The sequence below is a fragment of the Haemorhous mexicanus genome, chromosome 4 (assembly GCF_027477595.1).
Source record: "Haemorhous mexicanus isolate bHaeMex1 chromosome 4, bHaeMex1.pri, whole genome shotgun sequence".
Classification (NCBI taxonomy): Eukaryota; Metazoa; Chordata; class Aves; order Passeriformes; family Fringillidae; genus Haemorhous; species Haemorhous mexicanus.
The window spans coordinates 23,937,217-23,960,320 of NC_082344.1; the positions used below are offsets into that span (position 1 = coordinate 23,937,217).

A 23,104-nucleotide genomic window follows, 5' to 3' on the forward strand; every position below is an offset into this window, starting at 1 on the left:
TTGTGTGCATGTTGCATGTAGATTTCCTCTGTTAGGATAGTTCAGTCTGGTGACCTTATTCCAGTATAAACAGGGCATCTGTTGTACATAAGGGTTTTCTGACTGGAAGGGTGTCATTCACAAGCTGATCAGTCATATTCCTGTTTTTCTCCACATTGTCACTTAAGTCATTGTTGTGTTGATCATTAGTGTGAAAGAAGCTTTATTATTACCTGCTGCCTGCATGACTGCATACAGCAGAAAGAGTAATTCTTCATTTACTTTGTGTTGCCATCAAACCATGCATCACTAAGATTTCATTTCATTTCTTTTTTCTTTTCTTTCTTTTTTGTTTGTTTGTTTTGTTTGTTTTTAAAGGCCCTGTGGAACTCTCCATGTTCTGAAGGCTTAGTTTACAAACCTATCAGCATCTCATTGGTTCCATCATTATTAAATTAAAAAGCAACATCTGGACACTCTTCACTTACGGATATAATTAAATACTGCTGTATCTGAAATGAGCTGCAAGTTACCATTGCTGGCAAAATTCTACTACTTAAGATAATATTTGTATTATGAACGGTCAAACGTCACTTTTTTTGGCAGTATCTGCATTATTAAGTGTATCTATGAATAAATTATTAGTAAGCTATGACAAAGTTATTATTTGAAATAAAAGTTATTCTTACCATTTTGTGCACTTAGTCATCCATTGGTGATTCACTGAAAGTAAGAAAATGTAAGAAAATCCTTCAGCCATGCTTGTCTCTGGAGGTTGAAAAAATATGTCTTCAAGATCTGGAAACCTGAGGAAACCATTATTTTTTAAAACCCATATTTTTCCTATTTCAGTAATAACACTGTTGCACTGACTGTGCATACAGGGTCAAGACCTTTCAATATGTGGTCTATCTGATAAATGTTCATAATGATGTACATAATTCTTGCGTGGGATTCAAGAATCATTTCTGTAGGGTATTGGGTAAGCTTTTAGAAGGCCAGAATTTACCCAGCTTTATCCCAGGGAACAGGAGAGTTGATCCTAAAAACATCCATTGATTTTTTAATCCATTAGAATTATAGCTTTACTGTACTTTCTATCTAATTTTCATGTGGCTTCTAAGAGACATTGCTAAGAGAGCAATCAGTGGGGGCAAAGTAAGCATTGTGTTTGCTGGATGTGACTGTGCTGCTTGAGTGGATGGTGGTTGTTGTGCAGAGGGTTGGAATGGGGTGGGTGGGGAAGGGCAATTCCAAGTTTAGGGCTTTATTAAGCAAGAAACCAGTGAAATTCGCCACTGTCAGTCGTCCTGTGTAACCTTATCCAAGAAGAACTTCATTCACCTGGATGTGCCCTACACCCACCCTTACCAGGTAAGATAAGAAGATGGTTGTACCAGCAGTATTCTTTACCCTTTTCTCCTAATATATTTTCTTACTAGCAAGAAATGATGCTTGAATCTTTTTACTGCACCATTTCAGTCAGGCCTCACATTATATAATACGAACAGTCCCTCAGCTGGAGCAACATTTAGCACCTTTAACTTTAAACAGAGGACATACTGCATTCATTCAATAATAATATCTTACCAGTTATTCCTAAATGGAGCAGAACTGAAAACAAAAGTATTCAGCTAAATATTCATGCCAGTCTTGAAAGTGAATGAACCTACTTCACAGGGGATGTTGCATTATGTTGGCTGATTCTGTACCAATTAACATGATGATGTTTCTTAGTCTCACATTGTCTTTTCTTTGATCCTAACAGTCATCCTTCAAAATCCTCTCCTGCCCTTTTGGTCAGACTGCCTGGCATTTCTTTGTGTGTATAATTGCATAGTTCATAATGTATTTGTTGGAATTATCTTGTAAAAGCAATTAAGTAGCTAATTCATAATTTAAAGAAACGACTGAAGCAAGCACGTGCATATTATCCTTTTGAACTTCACTTTCCATGTTGAACTTGACCTGTTACAATTCTTCCTTCTTTCCTTGAACAAAAATCCTTTTTGTAATTGTTGATCAGCATAGAAATGCTTACCTCTTGCTTCTGTCTTTCATCCCTCTCTTTTTTATGATAATATTTTTAGCCTTTGTCAGATACTGCTCTCTGGAAGAAGATAGAGATAACATTTTTCATTGTGTTTTTGGCACAGAGATCTGTATTTCACTTAAAGAAATATATATATATATGGATAATGGAGAGGTTGTGAAAAATTGTGTAAGTTAATGAAGGAAGAACAGTGGAATTAAAAAGATGTTTTCAGGATTCCGATGAGAAGGAAATAAGTTTCACTTTTTAAATAAAGAAGCTTTTTTGCGTGTTCCTCCAAACTCTGTGAAAGGGTGCTTCAAAATACTCCAAGAGCTAGCTTATTTCTATATCTGTTGCATCATTGAAATGTTGCAAACAGCTATAATTTCAGTGCAAAACTCAACTCAACCCTTTGGCTTTTGGGTTGGAGTTTAAGAGTTGGGTTTTTAACTTCCCCGTGAAATTACCCATAACTTCCAATACCTTTTTTTCATAATTTCTTTGGTTTATTTTCATTTTTCTATAACTTTACAAAGTAGTATGAACCAATAAAAATTACTCAGTTTGCTATTTTGCTCACCTAACATTGGAATGATCTGGAAAAAAACATGACTGACTATTCAGGCTTCAAGGATACACAATCAATACTTTGTATGCAAAGGCAAGAACTTAATGCTAGTTTAATTAAAGTCTTAATAGCCTGATGAAAGATTTTTTAAAATCATTATTGCAATAGAGAGTGATACAGCACATCTAGTTCAAACAATCCAAAATTAAAAATACGTAGTGTTCTTCATACCTATCTCTTTCTTTGGTGTATTTTACTGCTCAATCTTGCACAGCCTTTTCTGATCTCAGATCACAAAAAGTGATCACAAAAGCTCAGTGGCTTCTGGTCAGTTGTGGGAGCATTGCAGTAAATCTGCTATTACAGCTGCTTGTAGGAGTCCTATAGTAACGTTCATTTCCTTCTCCTCATTCCGGAATCCAGTTGGGATCTGTCTTTTATGTTTGTTAACATGTTGTACACCTTCCTCTTACCATGGCTTCCAAGTGCATGTGAATTCTGTTACCCTTACGACTGGTTTTACCACACTGCAAAGATTTCTTTCCTTTGATGGTGAGTAACTTCATAGCCATGGAACCTCTGGTGGTATGCAAGGCCTGTAATTAGTTGGACTGTTTGTTATTGGAAGATCATTCACAGAGAAGTGCTTGCTACTGGTATCTCTAAGATACAAACTTCTAGCTGACAAAGCCAGCCTTGCTCTCCTCCCCACCACCAAAACCTATTGCCAGGTAAATCCTATAAAAGGTGTTACACCACATAGCTATAAAAAACTGAACAGCTGGTGCAAAAAGGGTGATAGTGATCTGGTCATTTGGTAACTGCCCTTTGGAGCTTAAGTAAGTTATCTTGTAAATATTCAAAAATAAAGACTTCTGTAAATATCCGAGCCAGAAGAAAACAGAAAAGCCAGAATAAAACAAATGATGCCTATGTCATTAGCTTGATCCAAAGGCTGCGTCTTGTTCCAAGCAATGGTAACACCATGTTAACAGAGATAGAACACTAAAACACTATTGGCGAAATACTTTGTTCTCATTCTGAGCATTGGCATTTAACAGATGCAGAGGTTTGTTACTTTAACCAGCACACAGTGTTTGTCTCCATTTGATGCTTTTCAAGTGGTACCAGCTAACCTGAGTTTGCTTTCTGCGCTTTCCTCCAGGGACTTCTGAATGTGCGAGTGCAAGGCTGTTTTGTACAGCGCAGGAGGGGGAAAAGTAGAAGTTGAGTGAATGGACTTAAAAGTAACAAAGGTGCAAAAATGTTACACCTAGAGCAAATATTCTGTGATAAATGTTGAAAGGCTGAGTAGGAAAAAGAGTGATTTTTAACAGGTATGAGCAGTCAAAGGCAGACAAGTCTCAGAAAACCAAGGGTGGTATAGAGAGGCAGAAAGGTTACATCCAGCTTGAATTGAAGGCAGATATTTTTATCAGATGGTGGGTTTGGAGTTTTTTTGTTTGTTTTAATCTTCTGAAGTTATTTCAATCTGAAAACACACAGAATATTGTGAATAGTGGCATAGGAATTATTCTGTTGTAACTCAATATGCATTTGAGGCAATAAAGAATTCCTGTAGGTTACCATGTTTATGAAAGGCATTTTAAATAATTTTTAGCATGATCATTGAGACTTTTAGTGGTCATAGGTACTGGGTGTGTGGTGAAACAGCTGGACATGTCATTGGTTTTGAGTAGATAGGAGAGCTACTCAGTGGCTTATCTTCTGAAACTGAGTTTACCCAGTTATAACTAGTGGGTTTTAGGTATATTTATACTATTTGGTCACTTCACTAGTTTAAACTGCTCAGTATGCTCTAGAATTTTAGATAAGAATTTTTTAAAACTTAGGGTATAAAGCCAGTATATAGTACTAAAGAAACAGCAAGTGCCATTTCTATCATTTATCTATTGCTATTTCTTCCTCAATAGAAATGCAGTGGGAACTGTATCCAGGCTGTGTACTTGACCTCCATTTCAAAACAGTGCTCTCTTAGTATTCATTTATTCATTTTTAGTAATGGAAACTTCTACTTCTTAAGAGACAACAGAATATTAACATTAATGATAAAACAGCAAGAAGGAGCATGAAGGGAAAGGATTATAAATGAGATTTGGGAAGTAGTAATGTTTCTTTTGTATTGTACAAAAAAGCATTAAAATGAAAGTAGAATCTACTGGATACCAGCAATAAAAGGAAAAAAAAGTTCTGTTTGGTTGCTAGCAAATGCATTACAAAAAAAACTTGCAAAGATATATTTTGGTGTGTGCACCTATTAAATCATGCTGGAGTTGAAAGTGCATGAAGTAGATACCATATTAGAACTTTATATTCAGAACCAGCTTCATTACTTTCAAGGAGAATTTAATTTGTCTAAAGACACCAAGGAAAAGCTTGGTGGTGCTGTTAATGATAAGTTTAATGATGAAGTTAAGTGGTAGTTTTGGATTTGATACTATGTGTAATGGTGCATGCATGATATTGAATATTTGGAGAGAAGTGCCAACACCTGCACTGACATATTACATTTTAAGCAAAGAATGAGGAAAGCACAACTGCATGAAACAGGTGATGGAGACAGTAAGATCTTCATGTCTCAAACACATAAAACAATTTTAAGTGCACACATCAAAGACATGAGCTTCCCAATGTGCAGGTATTAAAAAGCGTCCATGTGAATATAACTTTGTGTACGTGTGTATGTCTATTATTTCATTTTCAGTCTTGAAATGATTTAAGAGAGAAAATTAATGCAGAGGCAAATCTACTACAAGAGTCCGGTTGTGTTATGAATAAATTCTGCCAAGAGAACCCCTAAGAAATTGTCGTATTTCAGATATTACAGAAACAAAGACAACGTGGAAGAAGCAAAGTTTCACTGGTTAGAGGTAAAATTTGCAAATGGACCAGTTCAGTGATTCTGTTAGGCTTCAATGAAGTCACCTTTTGAGATTCTGTATGTTTTGCAGCATCCAGATAGCCCAAAAAACACTCAAGTAATTGAACAGAAATTTAACATGAACAAAAATCATGGGACTAATGATGAACAGTTAGCTTTTCAGACATTTTCATGCATCTGCTCATACTCCCACCATCACAAGTTTCTTTGAAGGCTTGTAGAACTGTTCTCTGACATTGGTTCATATATGTCTGTATATACATAAATACATACGTACATACATACACACACGTATATATATAGCAAAATAAATCCAGGAATTTTAAATCATTCTGATACCCAGATAGAAGTGAGCCCATTTTTCTCTGTGTCACAAGCTTGCTGAATTGCAAATCTAAATAGAAAATGAGCTGAAGCCATAGGTAACGTTACTTATGGGACTCTGGAAATCATGAGAGCATTTAAGTGAACTCAAGGCAGGGCTCAGAAGTTGTGTCATTTGTGCTTTCCTGGTTTTAATTGGGGTCTGGGACTGAGTGTCTTACTGTGCTTCAAGAGATACTCCAGTGTGCTCTCTATGGGCTGCAGTTTTTTCAGGGTATATGCATCTGCTCCAGTCCAGTTCTCTTCAGAGGCCACAGTGTATATGTTTTCTTCAGTCCTTGGAACACTTTCTCCTCCTTCTTCACTGATTTGGAGGTTCACAGTGCTTTTTTCCTCACCTTTTTTCCTTCACTTGTCTGCATCCTGGTCTTTGTTCTGGCTCTTCAATATGTTTTCAGAGAGGTGACATCAACTTTAGTGATGCTCACTGTGCACTGTGTGTGAGTTCATGGAGTTACAGATCTGGTAACATTTGAGAGATGAGTATTATAAAGTGGCTGATTAGAGCTGTGAGTTTAGATCCATAACAAACTCAGGAGCAAATGGAACTGCAAACCTTGTGTTCTGAAATACCTGGATCCACTGAGACTGTGGTGTTGGTGATGACTGCTGTGCATTCATCCATTGACTTCCATTGGTGCTCCAGGCCAAGAGACCTCTTTTTTCCCTGCAGGAGCTGGGCATTGCATCACTTTAGGAGGAAGGGAAGAAATGAGTTGGTTGATTCCATTCCTAAAAACCAGGTTTTTCTGTTTTCCTTTCTCTTGTTTCCATGTCTGCAAATTTCTCTTGCTGTTGGAAATATTTGCAAACCCTGTTAGTGGTAGGGCTTTTGTTCTGGCTCATTATTTTCCCCTGCTGTTGCTCTTTTGCTCATTTCCTTTTATCTTGCTTGTATTGTTTTTATTCTCTCTCCACATTACAGTCCCATTTGGCTCATCCTCTCCTTTCTTTTCTATAAAACATGATTTTTATCACCCATAAAGCATGCTTCTAAAACTTCAACAATACTAAAAACCGGAAAGTCACACTTTTCCTTCTAAATGCTGTTTTGCCTCAGTCTTTTTCTTATTTTTAGGCAGAAGGAAAGAGAAGACGACATTTAAGGCAAAATTACCCATACAGGATAATTCTCAGGGACTAGGAAGTGTGATACCTTTTCTGTAGTTCTTAATGCTAGTTGCTGTGTTCAAAATCTATGAAAAGAAAATAATGCCATTTTCAATTCTTGTCAGGTGAAGGTAATTTTATTTATCTTTCTAAGTGCCTAGAATGTTATATTGGTTTATTCCATCTTGTTTATTCTATCTTCTACCAAAAAAGAAATTCCTGTAAAACTTGTTTATCCACCATTTGGTTTTCTTGAACTATTTGTAACACACTCTGAAAGGAATATCAAGGAAGTTGTACTGTGTGCTGCCAGTTTGGATTGCATAGACAACAACCATTTTTAGCTGGCCATGCAGATGTACAAATTAATTAAAATGCTTTTAGATTCTTTTTGGGATCTGCAGGAAGCTTTTTAGATTCCCAAAAGGCTTATTTTACATTAGTACCCATAATGTATCAGATTTTCAGCAGGTCATGCTACTGTTCTTGCTAAACACAGAATAATTTCTTCATATTGGGTCATGTCACACGTTTGTGGAAGGTCCTAGGACAGTAAATTGGAGGGTGGAAAGGGAGGTAGAACATGAGCTATTCCCCATCCGTATTGCTTGCCTGGACTTCAGAAAAGATCTCACAGTTCTTGTTGCACAACAAGAAGATTGCTTCAAATCTTGACGCTCTTTAAAAGTCTGGATGAGTTACTTAATGTTATAGTGTAAAGATAGGCAAATTTAATATTTTTACCACATTGGACAGGTTTCTTTCCAAAGATACTTATTTCTGCTTCATTTCTATCCTGGACTGTTCCAGCTGTTGCTCCTCTTGCCCTTTGGTTATAAATACTGAATATAGTATGCTCCTTTACTTTTGATAACATTAATTAATCTGTGATTAGTAAAAGTATTTCTCCATAAGCATTTAAAAACATGCTAAAAGACTTGGGGCCATGTGTTCATAAAATATTCATCTTGTTCTTGTTTTAATTTGAGCAGATCATTGCAAGACCAAATAAAAATCTCATTAAATCCACCTGGCACATCATACCTACTCAGGATTTTGCATGGCAAAAATTTCACCTCCTTTTGACAGGAGCCCTTTTAAAGGCCAGGCTAGAAAACTGTTCTGTTGTCTGGGTCATTCTTGCCCAGGGGAAACCTGCTGCTGCTTCAGACTTTCTTAGCCATCAAACTGAGAAAACTACAGAAATATTTACAGCTCAATACCTGTAGCCAGAGGAAGTTCTGTTTGGATTGAATGACAAGGAAAAGTGAACAGCCTGAGTCAACTTCCTTGTTCAATTTGGGACGCCAGAACATTATATTGAACTACCCTGAGGCTTTAGGCTGAGTCTTTCAGAATGTCTTCTGCACATTTTCTTAGTTATTTGGGGTTTCTTTTGCACATTGTAAGATTTTTTTCCTCTTTTTTTTTTTTTTATAAACCTCATTAAATATAACCCCAACAGTAATGTGAAATGTTATTCTCTAACCCTTATTTGGATACATTTGTTCCTCTCTGTGTGTCTGTGTGTATAAGAGCTGATGTTGATATTTCAAATAGATAGCAGGGAAACCTCCCACAGTGCATGACATTTTTTCCCCTCTTACACCTCTCCCAAGACTGAAGTCCAGGTCAGTTCTCACAGGTTAACAAATGCATTATTTCTGAAAATGGTCTGCTGCCTACAGGAAACTATTTTCTTTTGGAAGGTGCAAGCGTGGGAGGCACTGGGGAGGGAATCAGGGATGGAAACTCTATGGTATATTTCATGGAGTGTTAAATTTTTTTAAATTTTTTTCTATCTTTCTCTGAAATGTTATCTGGAAATTTCCACTGCTTTCACTGCCTAGTCTGTTAAGCTTGCCTTCTTGACCCATTACAATTCTCTAATTCCCTAGTCTCTGTTCCTCCCTGTATTTTTCCTTTTTCCTTTTCCATTGAGTCTTTTTCTTTGTCAGCACTTTGGTTTCCATGCTACTCTGTGCTCATTTGTGAACAGTCATCTTCCCCATCTGCAGTTCTCATTCTTGCTCAGCATCTTTCCTTGAAATATGTCTTTTTTATTTTCTTTGAAGTCAGATTGCTAGTGCAGAACCAATAACTTAAAGTCTTGAAATGCATGTTTATATGGAGGTACCAATGAAGCCAAGAGGAAAAATTTTTGACTGTAGAATGAAATTTCCAATTGGAAAAAGTTACTGCATAATTTTCACTAAGACTTTTTTGCCTTACTCAGCATCTCTGTCAGTTTTATTGCAAAATAGGTTGTATGCCCAGGTTAAGAAAATAAGTTATATCAAAGATTGTCACAAAATTGTTATATTTATGCATATATATATATATATATATATATATATATATATATATATATATATACACTTTTTTAATTTCATTTTTTTTCCCCTGGAATTCTCCAAGCTCTTGGTTAGTGTTGAGTTACTGCATCTGGTGTGGGTTTCCTGAATGCATATCGAATTAGCACATCACTATTACTCAGGCAAGTAAACTTTGGCTGGTGCACAGGCACTCCAGCAACAATAATGAGGATATTTAAATATTCTGACACTTTCTCCTTCTGTTGGCTGTCATTTTCACCTGCTTTGTCTTTAAAAGCCAGTATCTGACTACAGAGTCAACATCTGTGGGCAAGTTTCAGCTGTAGCTGACAATTGGAGGACCTACGTGATGGAGTCTGCACTTTGATCATTATCTTTGCTACAGATGTTTCTGTGTCTAAATCAGTGTTCCTTTGGTCCTTGCACTACCGGGAAAAAGCTCTGCCACCTAGGCCTGGTTTTGATAACTGCAGAGCTGTCATAGAATTGCAGTGACCCTTGGGAGTGCAGGAGCTTTTACTGCTTCCTTGCCTACTAATTTCTGTTGTTTTGCTTAACTTTAGTCAGAATTAAAATCACCAAGAAAACCCTCATGGAGGGTTTTCTTTTAAAATGTTCCTTTAACATTGTTTGGCTGAGCTCTGTGGGGATAAGGCAGGTTTTGGGAGAAGGAGTATTTAACCCACAGGGCAGTTTAGATTCTCATGTTTAGATTCAAACTGTTTCCTGGATTGGTAAGAAAAAGGCCATAAGGGAGCCAGAATGTGTCTCTGTGTCTCTAACTTGCTTTATTTAATCACCAATTAGATAATTGCTATTTTTCCATGTAAAAAATGGCACACAGGCACTAGACATAACATAATTCACAAAAGCTGCCTCCTTTTTGTGACTGCTTTGAATTCAGTGCAACCTTTCCACAGTAGTTGATCAAATGATACATGATTATAAGAAGCAGTGTGCTGGTGTTGACACCCTCTTAATTTCAATTTACCAAGGTAGGAATGGGCCAGCAGCAACTCTGGATTTTACAGGTTGATGAATAGCCATGCTTGAAAACTGTTCTTTTTTTTTGTTGTCTAAATTATTTATGAGGCCTGAGGTTAGGCAAAGTTGGCAAACCAATTTATGATTGTACATGATCATACTACCTACACAAGGACCATAATTTCCTCTCTAGCCCTAAATGGAAACAAAATCCAAATCACAGCATCAAGTGTCAAAGTATCTCTTTATCTCTGTAAAGAAAAGTATCCAAAGGGCTTATTTCGTGGGTCTCTTTTAGTAACTTCTTTTAAGAAGGGTTAAGTTGCTTGCTGCAATAAATATTAACTTTGATAACTCAACATCTTGCCATAGTTTTCTTGTTTCAGAAGAATAATTTGTTTTAGCAGTGTAATACACCACGAGGCTCTAACGTAGCTTTAAATTATATTTAAGATCCAGGCCTTTATTTAGCAAACTATAAACTCCCTTCTTTAACAATATCTTTGTCAGTGAACTAGGTAAGATCAGCACACAGATCCTTACCTGGAACTTTAAAGGAGATGTTTTTTACATACTGAATTTTGTTGCACATCAGCCCAGGTACAAATCTCTTTTAAGTACCAGCTGTAGTCAGCATCCTCAAAAAACCTTAATGTTGATTGTGGATTTCTATCAAGACAGTTGTTGAAATTTTAAATATCTTTGTAATGTAAGGGACCCAGGTACAAGTTTTCATAAAAATATGAGGAGCTGGTAGGTTTGCAGAGGAAATAATAATTATTTGTAAGTCTGGAGGATGGGACTTGGTGTTGTCTTTTATTTTTTTTCCTTAATAGAGCACTTTTTCATTTGTGCAACTCTTTTTGTACATAAAGGTGCTAAAATCTTCATCTCAATTAATACTGATGAGTATTAATTGTTGTGTCAGTTTGTAGGAACACATGAAACTGTCATGTTCTAGGCATTGGGACTCTTCACTGTATTTGCCTGAAAGAGGGTTCACCATTGCTAGAATAGAAATCTGCTTTGCTTCTTTGCCTTTAAAAGGCTGCTGTGAAGGGTGTCAGAGATGGGAACCATCCCTTTTTTGTTTGTGGTTTTTTTTTTTTTTTCTTGTAATGGGATCTGAAATTGAATATGCTGTTCCTGTGAATGCATATGCCAAGATGGAAGTAAAAGGTGTTTGCAGATTTGAAGAAATGGGGGACAGAAATTGCTGATTGCTTCCTTTGTATAGCTCTCCAAATTCGAAAATTATTTAAAATGTATGCCTTGCTCTAGCTTTCTATGGCTTTTGTGCCTTATTGAAGGTTCTGGTCAGGCCTCATTTTGTGACGAAACCATGCCTTACATGGAGGGACACAGTGTGGGTATTCAGCTCTGTCACTTCTGAGGCACAGAGAAGTGAATATTCCATCACCTCTTCTCAGCTGTCACCCTGGGATCCTGGTCTGTGCAAAATGAGAGCACTCCACCAGGGAATCCTGGTCCATCATAAGCCACACACGTTGCACTGCCTTTTGTGGGGGCACGACCACATGCCTTTTGTATATTTTTGCTGTGAAAGTTTCTGAACTGATACTGGAGTATGTAGTTCTCCTTGTTGAAAATTTTTTTTTTTTTTTAGAAAAGTGGTGCTGACTTGGCTTAGTCTGTTACTTGAACAAGTGTGATTCATGGTTAATCTTCACTTGCATATGCTTATTGCAAACACTAATTAATCCTTTTTGCAAAGACAAATTATGATTAATGCATATCCTTAAAATTTACACCTAATTAGTCAGAATATAATCTTTACATTTGTATAAATAGAACTTAACATTTTGAACATTGTAGATAATAAGCAATTTTCTGAACTTACATTTGCATGTGCTAATTAATGCCTGCTTCATTGTATTTACATTTGCAAACAGTTTTTTTCTAATTACTCAACTTAGTGCTCCGTGAACAGAGGAGAATAACGTAAACATTTCACATCTGCTTTTACATCCAGCTTCATCTTTTATTGAATTAAAATAGTGGCTTTATTGCTATAGATTTAATTGAATTTGCCTATACTTAAAAATGAGGGAAATTCTGCTTTTACTATATTGATGAATTTTATTCTTGGGAAAGTGAACCCTTATGTAATAATGAGCTTGATCACAGCATGCTAAAAATGCATGGGTCTGTATGCAATATGACAAATTTCTTGTGATAATAAATATATTGGAATTTTTCTTTATATGTACACTTTTTGTTCATTCTTAAGTACAAGATTTTGAGATCTGGACAGTCTAAAATTCTGAGGGAAAATAAAATTTCTCAGAGGCCTTAATTTTTGGTTCTGTTTCCAGAGGCAGATTAAAAAGTTCATATGCACATTGTGATGAAATGGGTAATTTGTACAATGTGGTAGTTAAAGCAAAGTACTAATTTTCAACTATGATATGCTAAAAATAAAAGCTAGCAGATCTTATTTTTGCAGCTGGTCTTTTATATACTACTACTTTCTAAACTAAAGTAAAACCCATAGCTGAAACCCAATCATTATCTTGTATTTAAATCCATTCACTGTTTTCAAAGAATCTTAACTTTTTTTTGGCTCCCTACCATAAGTCAAAAAATGTTTTTTATAAACATTTACTATCAGTACATAAAAAGTACACTTCAACCATCTTATAAAAACATAGCTATTAACAGTAACTGGTGATTATATGCTGCTTAGTGAAATATTTGTTGTTTTGGTTATTGGATATGGCCGCTACAGTATAAATAAAGAAACCTGAAGTGATTAGTAAAGACTTTGAATACATTTGATCTCTGACATTTTATTATTTTAGTTATTATATTTTCTACACTACTAGTGTGAGTTTCTGATTTAAATAAATGATTCCAGGGCAGGTCTTGACATTGCTGCCAGTTTTAACACTGGGCTTCATAATGTGAGATGTAATTCAGGTCAGAGATGTAGCCTGTTTTTTGCCTCTGGTCACATAATTCAGTGGTGTGGTAGTGGGTAAATTATCTGCATTCAGTATGTGGAAAGCTGCAGTACAGACTGATGAAAAGTTACATTTATAAAAACTCCCTGAAATACCTTCGTAAGCCTAACTTGGAGGTTATTCAAAAAAGCTAGAGATAGCCTCAGTTAGACTATCCAGTGTTATTTCTCCTTGGACCATTTTTCTGTCTGTCAGTCAGCCCATGAATTTTACCTTTTGGGTTTGTAATTACACCTGGTAGTATTTTAAAAGCTACCAACTTTATTGTAATTTTTTTTTTCAGGTTATAGTGTGTCATACTCATTCTTCTGAGTCAAAAATGGACATCAGTTTTGAGGAACAGTGGAATTTTTCATGAATATTGTAACTCTTTAGATGTGTGTGCTTTTGGTTTGTTTAATAATTACTCAAAACAATACTCCAGGGAAAGCTTCTGACATGCTTCCATTGGAGGGGCATGACATGTCAAACAGATAAAGCAGAAAATAAATTGAACTGAGAACAACAAAAGCTCTTTTACTTCGTGAGGCTTCCTGGTATTTGAAGGTCTGATTTCTTAGTAGTGCTTGATTCATCTCTGACTACTGAGATACAACCACACTTTTCAATGCACCTTGTTTTTTAAAAAAATGTGATTTATTGCTTGGAGGATTTTTGGGCCAGAAAAAGACAAAGATTATGTATTCAACAATGAAGCATTATTAGGATCAAAGTAGGAAGACAAGGTCCTTTCAAATGTTTTAATCAAATTTTTCATTTACTTAAGAAAACTTGAACCCAAGCCTATTTATGCAAGTTTTCATTACTAGTTGCATCTATTTACCCTTCCACAGCCTGTTGCTTCCCTTCCTTTAGGTTCTGAAATCAAGCTCTTTGCTCTTAACCACCTATTAATTCTCCAGGTCTACAAAAAGCAGTTTAATTTATATTCATGTGTTGGGACACTGCTGTGTCACTGAAATTTCAGCAGTTTTCTGTACATTTGCCTACCTCACATTATGTGTGGTATTTCCTCAGAATTTTACCTTTAAAGGAGACAGATCTTATTCACAAGTACAAATCTTATCTTTAAGTTTTGACAGTTGTTACTCTAAAATTTGTCTACTTTTGTCTGTTAAAAGACTTTTTTGGATAAAAGTCTTCAAAATCAAAACACCCTGTAATATAAATAGAACAACTTTCCCTTCACAATTATTCAGTTCAGATAATTTACAGTTATGCAATAGGTCCCTGTTTCACAATTATTTTTAAACCTTAAACTGCATCATTTATGTGTTGTTGTTCTTAAAATAATGTCACTATTGAACTTCAAGAGCTGTCCACAAGTTGTGATCCAATGGTAATTTATGTAATAATGTTTGCCAGGGATTTGCAAGAGCTGCAAGTAATCACTGCTAAGGCAATTTGAGTCTCCATATGTGTCCTCATTTAGGTATTCACTTATGCTGTCATAATGACTTAAATGTCACATTTAAACATTTCATCTTTTTCAATGCCTTAAGAGAGAGCCAAGTGATTACGGTGGCAGCAGCAGTTACCTGCAGGGAGGGAGTGCTACGTTTTGTATATATGTATATACACACAAGTGGATCAGAAATTTGGCCCCAAGACACCCAAAATAATCCTTTTTGTCAGCTGGGGGCTGGTAAAGTTTCCTGAGATTGCTGCTGTGTTTTGGGGCTGCATTTCAAGACTGGAAATTAGTAATTTGTGAAAATCCAAAGCAACCAGAAGGAGATGAGCAAAAGTCAAGAAACCATCTCTTGTCCAGAGAATTTGCTGGAATCTGAATAGCTTAAGGAAAACCATCCTGGAGACTGACATGGATCTCTAAGCTTAGAGTTTCTGCAAAAACTGTGTCTCAGTTTTTTTGCAGCTTTAGTGTTGTATACAAACAGTAGTGAAATTGGGACAGGTAAAACTAAGTGGGAAAGAGAAAAAATGTTGATAATTCTTTACTAATAGGAACCTGGGCAGCAAAAAATATTTATTAGCAAAAGCAGCCTTCAATGATACAGATCTGAGGTTACCTGAGAAGGATCACCTTGGGATTCAGTTCCATGACAGAGTGGACATCTGACTTCCTGCTGCCCCTTTCAGTCACGCTGAGCTGCTCACTCATCTTATGAATTTACATCTTCACTTCAAAAAGTGAATAGTTTTCTACTGGCTGCCTCAGTTTGAGAGCTGTTTAGAGCCAGGCCTGGCAGTTTAAAGAGCACTATCATGAAACTGGGAAGAGTAGATGGTTATGGGGAAGACTAACACCTCCTTGAAGACGTGATTCACTCCAGCTAAACCTATCATTGACAGTTTGCCGCTGAATTTGCACTAGCTCTCCCCAGACAACCTGGAGAGCCAATCCAGGATGGCATTCACTTCTCTGTTTGGTTTTGGTGCCACTGCCTGAGGTCCTGCCCAGACTCCCTGGGGTGTGAGACCAGCCAGTGCTTTTAAAAAAGGAGCAGCAGCAGACCCAACAATACTATTACTGCAGCCAGGTGGTGTAGCACTTAAGGTTTCCATGAAAGCAGAGGGCCTGGCATGGGTTTTCCCTTTCTTCTCATAGTGGACAGTGTTTTTCAGGTGTTTGGGTGGTCCCTTTTCTTGGTGAGCTCACCATGACAGGTAACCTGTGATGCAATTGCTGCTGCTTGCATTGGACTGGGCAGGGCTGCAGGACAAGCCTGTGGAGTCCAAATTTTAAATTCTTGCGCTCTGGAGTAGTGATATCCCACTGGCTGAAAGAATTGAACTAAAAGTTAACCTGATACTCTGTTGATCCAACAGATGTTTCAGTGTGGGGTCAGAGAAATCATGGCTCTGGCTTGAGAATTCACAGGGATAGGTGTAAATCAGTGTAAAGTTTGAATGGTGTAGAAATAGCTGGAGTTCAAGCCATAGCAGGGGTATGGGCATGCTCAGGCTTGTGCTTGGGGTATAGATTCTTGCTGGTCTTCATAAGTGTTTTAAATTGTTAGTAATCAATCTCAAACTGCCACATAATGCAGTAAGTTGATGGACTTGCTTTTTTGAATAAATGGAAGTGAAAATACTGATTTTGTTAACTGTGCTCTCAATTGGGTCATTAAAAGTAGTTCAGTTACCATATGCACCATAGTGCTGAAACCCTGAAGCTATTGAAAAGGAAGCCTGAAAAATGTAGTTTTATGTTTGCTAGGAAAACTCAATGCTATTAATCTAAGGCTGGCAAGAGATAAATATCTGTTCATCAATATTTCATCTAGACAAATTTATCATAATGTTTTCAGAAGCACCCATCCTTAAATATATTCCCCAAACTCAGCTGAAGTGTCTTTGTGCTCTATCCTTAATCTAGCATCCTGCAACCCCTGGAGTATAGGAGTGAGAAGATGTTTACATAGTATATTAGCTCCAAATATTGATTTCTTTATTTTTTTGACAGCTGTTCAGTCAACTGTTACTAGATCTTCTGGGACAAGATGAATATTTTTCTTCTAGGTTGAAGGAAGGAAGAGAAGCAATCACTAATAATGTAGTTCCTCACTACTTATGGCACTCCAACAGCGAGGTGCTAACTGGAGTGGCTTCAGCTTTCTGTGTAGTGTTGGATTTGGTCATCATGGAGCCACGTGCAAGTCAGTGGGCATGGTCAGAGGGCTCCATCTGCAGCAGCAGGACAAGCTGGTGCAGATGGATCTCTAAAGATCAGCATCCTGATCTTTAGAGTTGGCATAAATTAGTGGAGGCATGTGAGAACCCACTGACTTCCCTTTCAGTAGAGGTTGCCCCTGCAGCAGCAGGTTGGTTGTGGCAAAATGCACCACCTCGTAGTTGTGAGAGGGAAAACCATGAGTGAGACAAGCTGGCACTTGGCTTCCCCCACTGTCTGTGGGCTGTGTCAGTGGAAGCACACACAGGTGCTTCTTGGTGCTGTCATCTCGTGTGGGCAGCTGCTGAAGGTATGGGATGGTGGCGTGGTGATTCTTTCTGAGAAATGGAAACATTTACATATGGCACTGAAGAGCAGTACTTAAAAAAACAACATTTACACACCACCAGGCAAAGAAAAAAACCCTAAACAAACATGCATAGTATTATTTTAAAAAGATAAAGTATCAGAACGAGGGATTCTGATATTCATAGGGTGCTGCAGTTGAAGTGGAGAGCATTTCTCTTCATCTTAAAATGATACACAAGTGTAAATTAGTCTATCCAAGCAGAAATAGTTCATGCCTGGGTTGTAGGTGCTGTGACTAAAACATGCTGTACATGAAAATTTTGCTTTCTACACATTCACCACTCCAACGAGTTCATAGCATTTGAAAAAAATAGTAGTTCTAGGCAATCAGGTATTTGTTGAAGATAAAATGTTTTAGTATCTTTTAGAGCTCTGAAAGGGGTGATGAATTGTTAATATATGAATATTGGTATTTTTGCTTTATCTTCATTGCTATCTTAGATTATATATGTAATTGTAATGTCACTCAGTGTTTTAAGGATTATTCTGGAATTTCTGTTTTACCTTTCTGTACCTGCATCGTTTTCTTTTTTCTACAGCATGATTTAGCAGTTAGGCTCTTGAATCTAATTGTCTAGAAAACCTTTTCTCTGACCATATTCTTCCACTGAAGTCGTGTCTGATCTCACCTTGGTCATTTTCCTTTCTCTACCTTGGTTTCCTTATTTGCCATTTATTGAAGTGCTTTGAATTCTCTGAATGTTCAAAATCACAATTTATTATGAAAAGGTACCCTTTTTTTGGTTGATATTTGCGTAAAATATTTCTATTTCCCTCACTGCAATCCTACCAGTTTAGTCGAGGTAACAACTGTGATGGCTTTGTGTCAGCATTTCAAAGTAAAAATAATTGTTCATGATGCAAAATTTACTCAGCTTGTTATTAGCAGTTAAAATAGGCAATTTTAAAACCCTTTCCTGTCTTTACCTAACTTGAAAAGTAATGCAGTGAGACTCATAGTGATTCATAAATTTTCAGTAATCTAGGAATGGAAGGATCAAGATTGAAGTGCAGTACTTACCAGAGACACACATGCTTTAACCCAAGAAGTTTGGATGGGTAATTTTTCTGCTCTTTGTTATCTGTTTATTTTTCAGGGCTAAAATTTAGATAGTTTGCAATCTAGTTTGTTATTTACTACCTCAGAGGTGAAATACTTTTTAATACATCTGGAGGATTTTCATCTGATGGTGGTGGATTTTCATCTGGTGATGCTGAGATTAATACTGATTTATAAGACATATCTCATCTTTTATTACAGTAAAAAATGACAGAAGATTTCTAAAAATAGAACTTAGTCTGGTGAAGATTATTGCCTATGTGGGTTTGGATGGTTAACTTTGAAACGTTTGATTACTAAATAAGGTAAATAAACAAAACAAAAAACCCTGGAATTTGTCTCCTCAAAGTGCAGAAATAACTTTTGCACACTTCTCCCAAAAGCTCTTTTGGTATCTGTGACACCTGTCCCTTGAATTAGCACAAATCACAGTTAAGGCACATGTGAAGGCTTCTCCAATGGTGTGTATGGTATTATTTTATTGAAGGTGTGTGGGAGGGTGACATGGAGCCCTGTTCTCCTTTACTGTGCCATGATGGGATTAATTTCTACTGTAGTCAATGCTCTTTTGATTAATGAATCACCAGATATGGGCCACCTGGACAGCAACCTATCCCATGAGCCTTGTGATGCTCCCAAATCCATCATTCTTGATGTGTCTCATTTTCCCTGTGGGCTGCCATAGCCTTGTATTCTGCAGCGAGGTTGAGCTTCTAAATTATCACACTTCAGATGAAAAAGTGAAATACAACTCAAACATTCAGAATTTTCTTGTAACCAGTGAGTCCTTCTGTCTTTTGTTATGGATGATCAGTCAATTGACTTGCAATTTTATATTTTGCTCTTCTGATGGGTTGGATGTAAGGATGTGCTGTTTTCTTTTGGTGACATATCAGCAAAATAAATTGGCATGGTGATTAAATACTTCCTGATTGCAGATAGACATGTCTATGGGTCACTTTGTAAGGATCTCAGACCAAGTTCAATTTTGCAGGCAATTCTATGGTGCTATTTTGGATTTCTTTTATTACTTCAAGTTTAGAAGAAATTGTTTGGTGTCTCCAAACACAGCCAACTCAGACTGCACCTTCTTTGGCTACTCCGTGAATACCATCACTTCACTGAAATGTAAACCCTCATTTACATTTACCCATTGTAAACCATGATGCCTGGACTTGTGTCTTAGTGCCCACATGCTTCCAAGAAGACATTATATAGAGAACTGGAGAGGATTTGGGAAAACATGCTCTATTATGACAAAGTTATTTATACTTGTGTATTTAAAAGATATTTTGTAGTTGTATGTAACAGCCAGTTTACAGTGAAGTGTACTGTTTGCTTGAAATATTATCCATCAAAGAGTTTCATTCAAGCAAGTGATGACTCCAAAATTGACCTCTGCAACAGAATTGTTAGGTATAAATAAAATGTAAAATGCTGTGGGAGGCAGCAATCTCATATTTATCTTTCTTCACTTGTCCTTATAGTTTTCTGTTGCTTTTTCAAGGATCTCTGCTTTTCCAGTAGGGTGTAGATCCCCTAGTGAAGAACATGAACTGCTTTTTGATAGCTGGCCTGCAAGCTGCAAGCAGACCATTTGCTGAGGCAGCAATTTGTTTAAACTGTGGGAGATGTGCTGAATGATAGATAGCATGGGTATATCTAAAACCAGCTTGGGCTGTTTTATGTGGCCTCTGTCTCTTTCCACAGTAGTGGAAGACTGAGAAATACTAACATTTGTCTGTGGGGTGCCTGATGAAGTTGGAGGTTTAATTTTTAAATGAATTATTTTAAAAAGTATTTTACTATGAAAAAAACCCAGGTGTTTTCGTTTTGTTTTTTTTTTTTTAAAGCATTGCAAGCATGTGTCTTTTAAAAATTTTTTAAAATTTCATTCTGTTTTGAAAGGATATGAGAAAATTTACCAACAGGAGAATAGGCTTCAACTTCTGTATAACTGTAAATAGTACATAAGTAGTTTCTGTATCATCTTTACAGAAGTAGTAATTTCAATAAAGTTACTGTTCTCATCTGATTTACCATGTAACCACGACTGGCTGAAAATATAGACATAAATGTGGTTTCTAGGTTAATTATTTGAAAGCGACAAGGTAAAATAATAGCAATAAAATAACAGTATAAAATTTATTTTGCAGAAAAACTGATATATTTCATGGGTATCTTCAAGTTTTTACATCTGAAAATGCACTCTGAATTTATGCCAGGATACTGCATCATTAATGTTTAATAGAGAAATAAATCAAGGTATCATCAGCATAACAATGCTATAATCTTTGGATCTGAGTAATGTGTCTCATGTGGGTGGGCATCAATGGCAAGGAAGATTAGATAAAATATGCAGCTTTATGTAAGGCACTGTGGGGGATTGCTGAAGATCTGGATGCTATTCCTGAGTCACAGCATAGTAATGTTTATGTATAAAAACACTATAAAATCAGAGTTAGGACATAAAAGAGGCAGCAATAATAATATAAATTAAAAGGAAAGAAATCTTGAATTTACTTTAAGACACACACAAAAAAAAAGGTACAATGAAAACCCCACTAAAACCAGAAAACTTTAAACTTAAACTTAGAATTTTTTTTTCTGTGCTACGATAATTTGGTTACTTAGATCCAGTAGCTTGTATTTCATAAAGGACAAAACCAAACCCTTAACTGATTTCACATGTGAGAAGACAGCCCTTTTGATTCATGGTTGTTTATATTAGATCTGTAGATTGTATAGAGATTGATAGAGAGCCTGTCCATATATCAGAATGGTTCACTTTATCCTCAGAAAAAAATGCCACAGCAGTTGTATCAGTAGCACAGCGTAAGCAGCCGCAGCAGGGCTTTCATAAAGCTTCATTAGCATGATAACAGTACAAGTGTTTGGTGAAGACAAAAGTTTGAGGGCCAAACTACTGCTCTCCACCGTTTGTGTTTATGTGACTATACCTTATGTGTCTTAAGATCACCCCAGGGACTGGTAATCAAAAGTCAGTCTGTCTGAATTTGTTAGAGGAGGGCAGCCAATGTTTTTCTAAACTTTTGTCCTTCAGGCAGCCTGTAAAATACAACCAAATTTTGTAGGGAAGCTTGTCAACATATTCCAAATCACAAACATAGGAGCAGTCTGCTAGAGAGCTTCAATCTACTTTTAAGTTTTTGGAATTGCTGTTACAGATTTTGCAGGTTTGAATATTTAGGAGAGGAGTGGGTTAGCTGTTGGTTCCGTTTTCAATCTTAGATCTTTCAGTGCCTTGTTAGTGCTATTGTGCATTTATATAGAAACATAAAGCTAATGCCTTTTATATACATAAATTTTAGCTTATCTCCCTTAGAGGTGCTAAGTAGCATTTTTTTATTCTCCATTTGGTAATTCTTATTAACAAAGGCCCACTTTTTCTTTTTGTCTGTCTAGCATTTAACAGTCTTCCCACATATTGCATCATTTGCAGGTTTAATTAATGGCTTCTTCATTTAATGACTATTAGTAGAAGTCTGGTGAAGCTTTAACACCCATCTAGCCACTAGGGGAGTAGGCTGTGTTCCATCTACACTTGGTGAAATTCTGTTACCATCCGTTTTACTTATTAGTTGGCACTGGTTGTGATTCATCTAGTGATACATTAAAGCCAAATTAGTTCAATCTTGTTGTTAAACTTCCTGACATGATTTACCAGTCACATTGCTTTGCTTTATTAAATGTAATAAAATGTCTCAGATCAAGAACATGAGTAGTTTCAGAGATTTTTGTGTTGGTTTAAGTGACTTGTGAAAATTAAACATTTTGCAAACATCAAGTTAGACAGAAAGCAAATACAAAAATTTGGTTTTGTAGATAGAAGTCTTCCAACAAAGTCTAAGGTCCAGTGACCCTGATCATTGCCTTAGGAGTATTTGAAGTGCAAAATTTTCCAGGCTGTTGTTGTCTTAATACTGATAATCCACGTATGTACCTAAGAAAATACAGGAAAATGGAGAATCTCACTGAAATGCTTATTTTTTTCCATAAGTATTGTGCACTGGTGCAGCCTAAGCAGGTTTCCAGAAGTTGTAGGATCTTTTTTCTCTCCTCTGAGTAAAAGAAATCTGATTCAAACAAATAAGGACAGTTGATCCCACATCTGTATTTTTTCTTCTCTTTTTTTAACAGTTGCAGGTTTCTAAATTTGAAACTGCAGTTTTTCTCTGTCTTGCAGGTATGTTAAATGCTTGCTTTTTCTCTAAGAAAATTATTATTCAGTTATGTATGTATGAACTCTTAGATAGGTTGAGGGGGTTAATGTATCCTCACTCATAATGCCCTTCAAATGCCCAGAGAGATTGGAGAGGTCTCTGAGAAACAGAGTCTCTAATTCAGCAACATATCTAATATATTTATAACCTGTTTTCATTTTGTAGAAACCTAAGCTAGGCAGAAGTGCACACACTCTGGAGTTTTGTTGAGTTGGAATGGAAGCACTAAACTATCCATCCTCAGGCAGGAATGGAAATTTATAGCAGAGCTAGAAATGGAGCCATAATACTTTAGAATGTTATCTTGGCTCTTAAGAGATAACCATCATCCCTTCCATTTACTTTATTTATGGTTAACCAAGATGTAATAGCCAAAGAAGAGAAAAGAGGTACTTCTTCGTTTTTTTTTTCTGTCACTGTGTGTTTTTTCTTTCACTTGCATACTGTGAACTTCTCTTGCCAAAACATAGTTTGATTTTGAACTACCTAGCTTTGACTATATCATACTTATATAT

General features: G+C 36.5%; 1 protein-coding gene across 9 annotated transcripts in view; it reads left to right on the forward strand.

Annotated features, from left to right (window-relative positions):
• CCSER1 (coiled-coil serine rich protein 1) overlaps positions 1-23,104 on the forward strand; it is a 620,227-nt gene that overhangs the window by 385,877 nt on the left and 211,246 nt on the right. For 2 of the 9 annotated variants that reach the window (XM_059844119.1, XM_059844121.1), the window contains one exon: positions 358-670. The exons of the other annotated variants lie outside the window; for them this stretch is intronic. In XM_059844119.1, coding sequence (XP_059700102.1) covers positions 358-438 — 81 coding nt within the window. In that variant the 3' untranslated portion in view covers positions 439-670. Of the gene's footprint in view, positions 1-357; positions 671-23,104 lie in introns of those variants that run through there. 9 annotated transcript variants of the gene reach the window in all.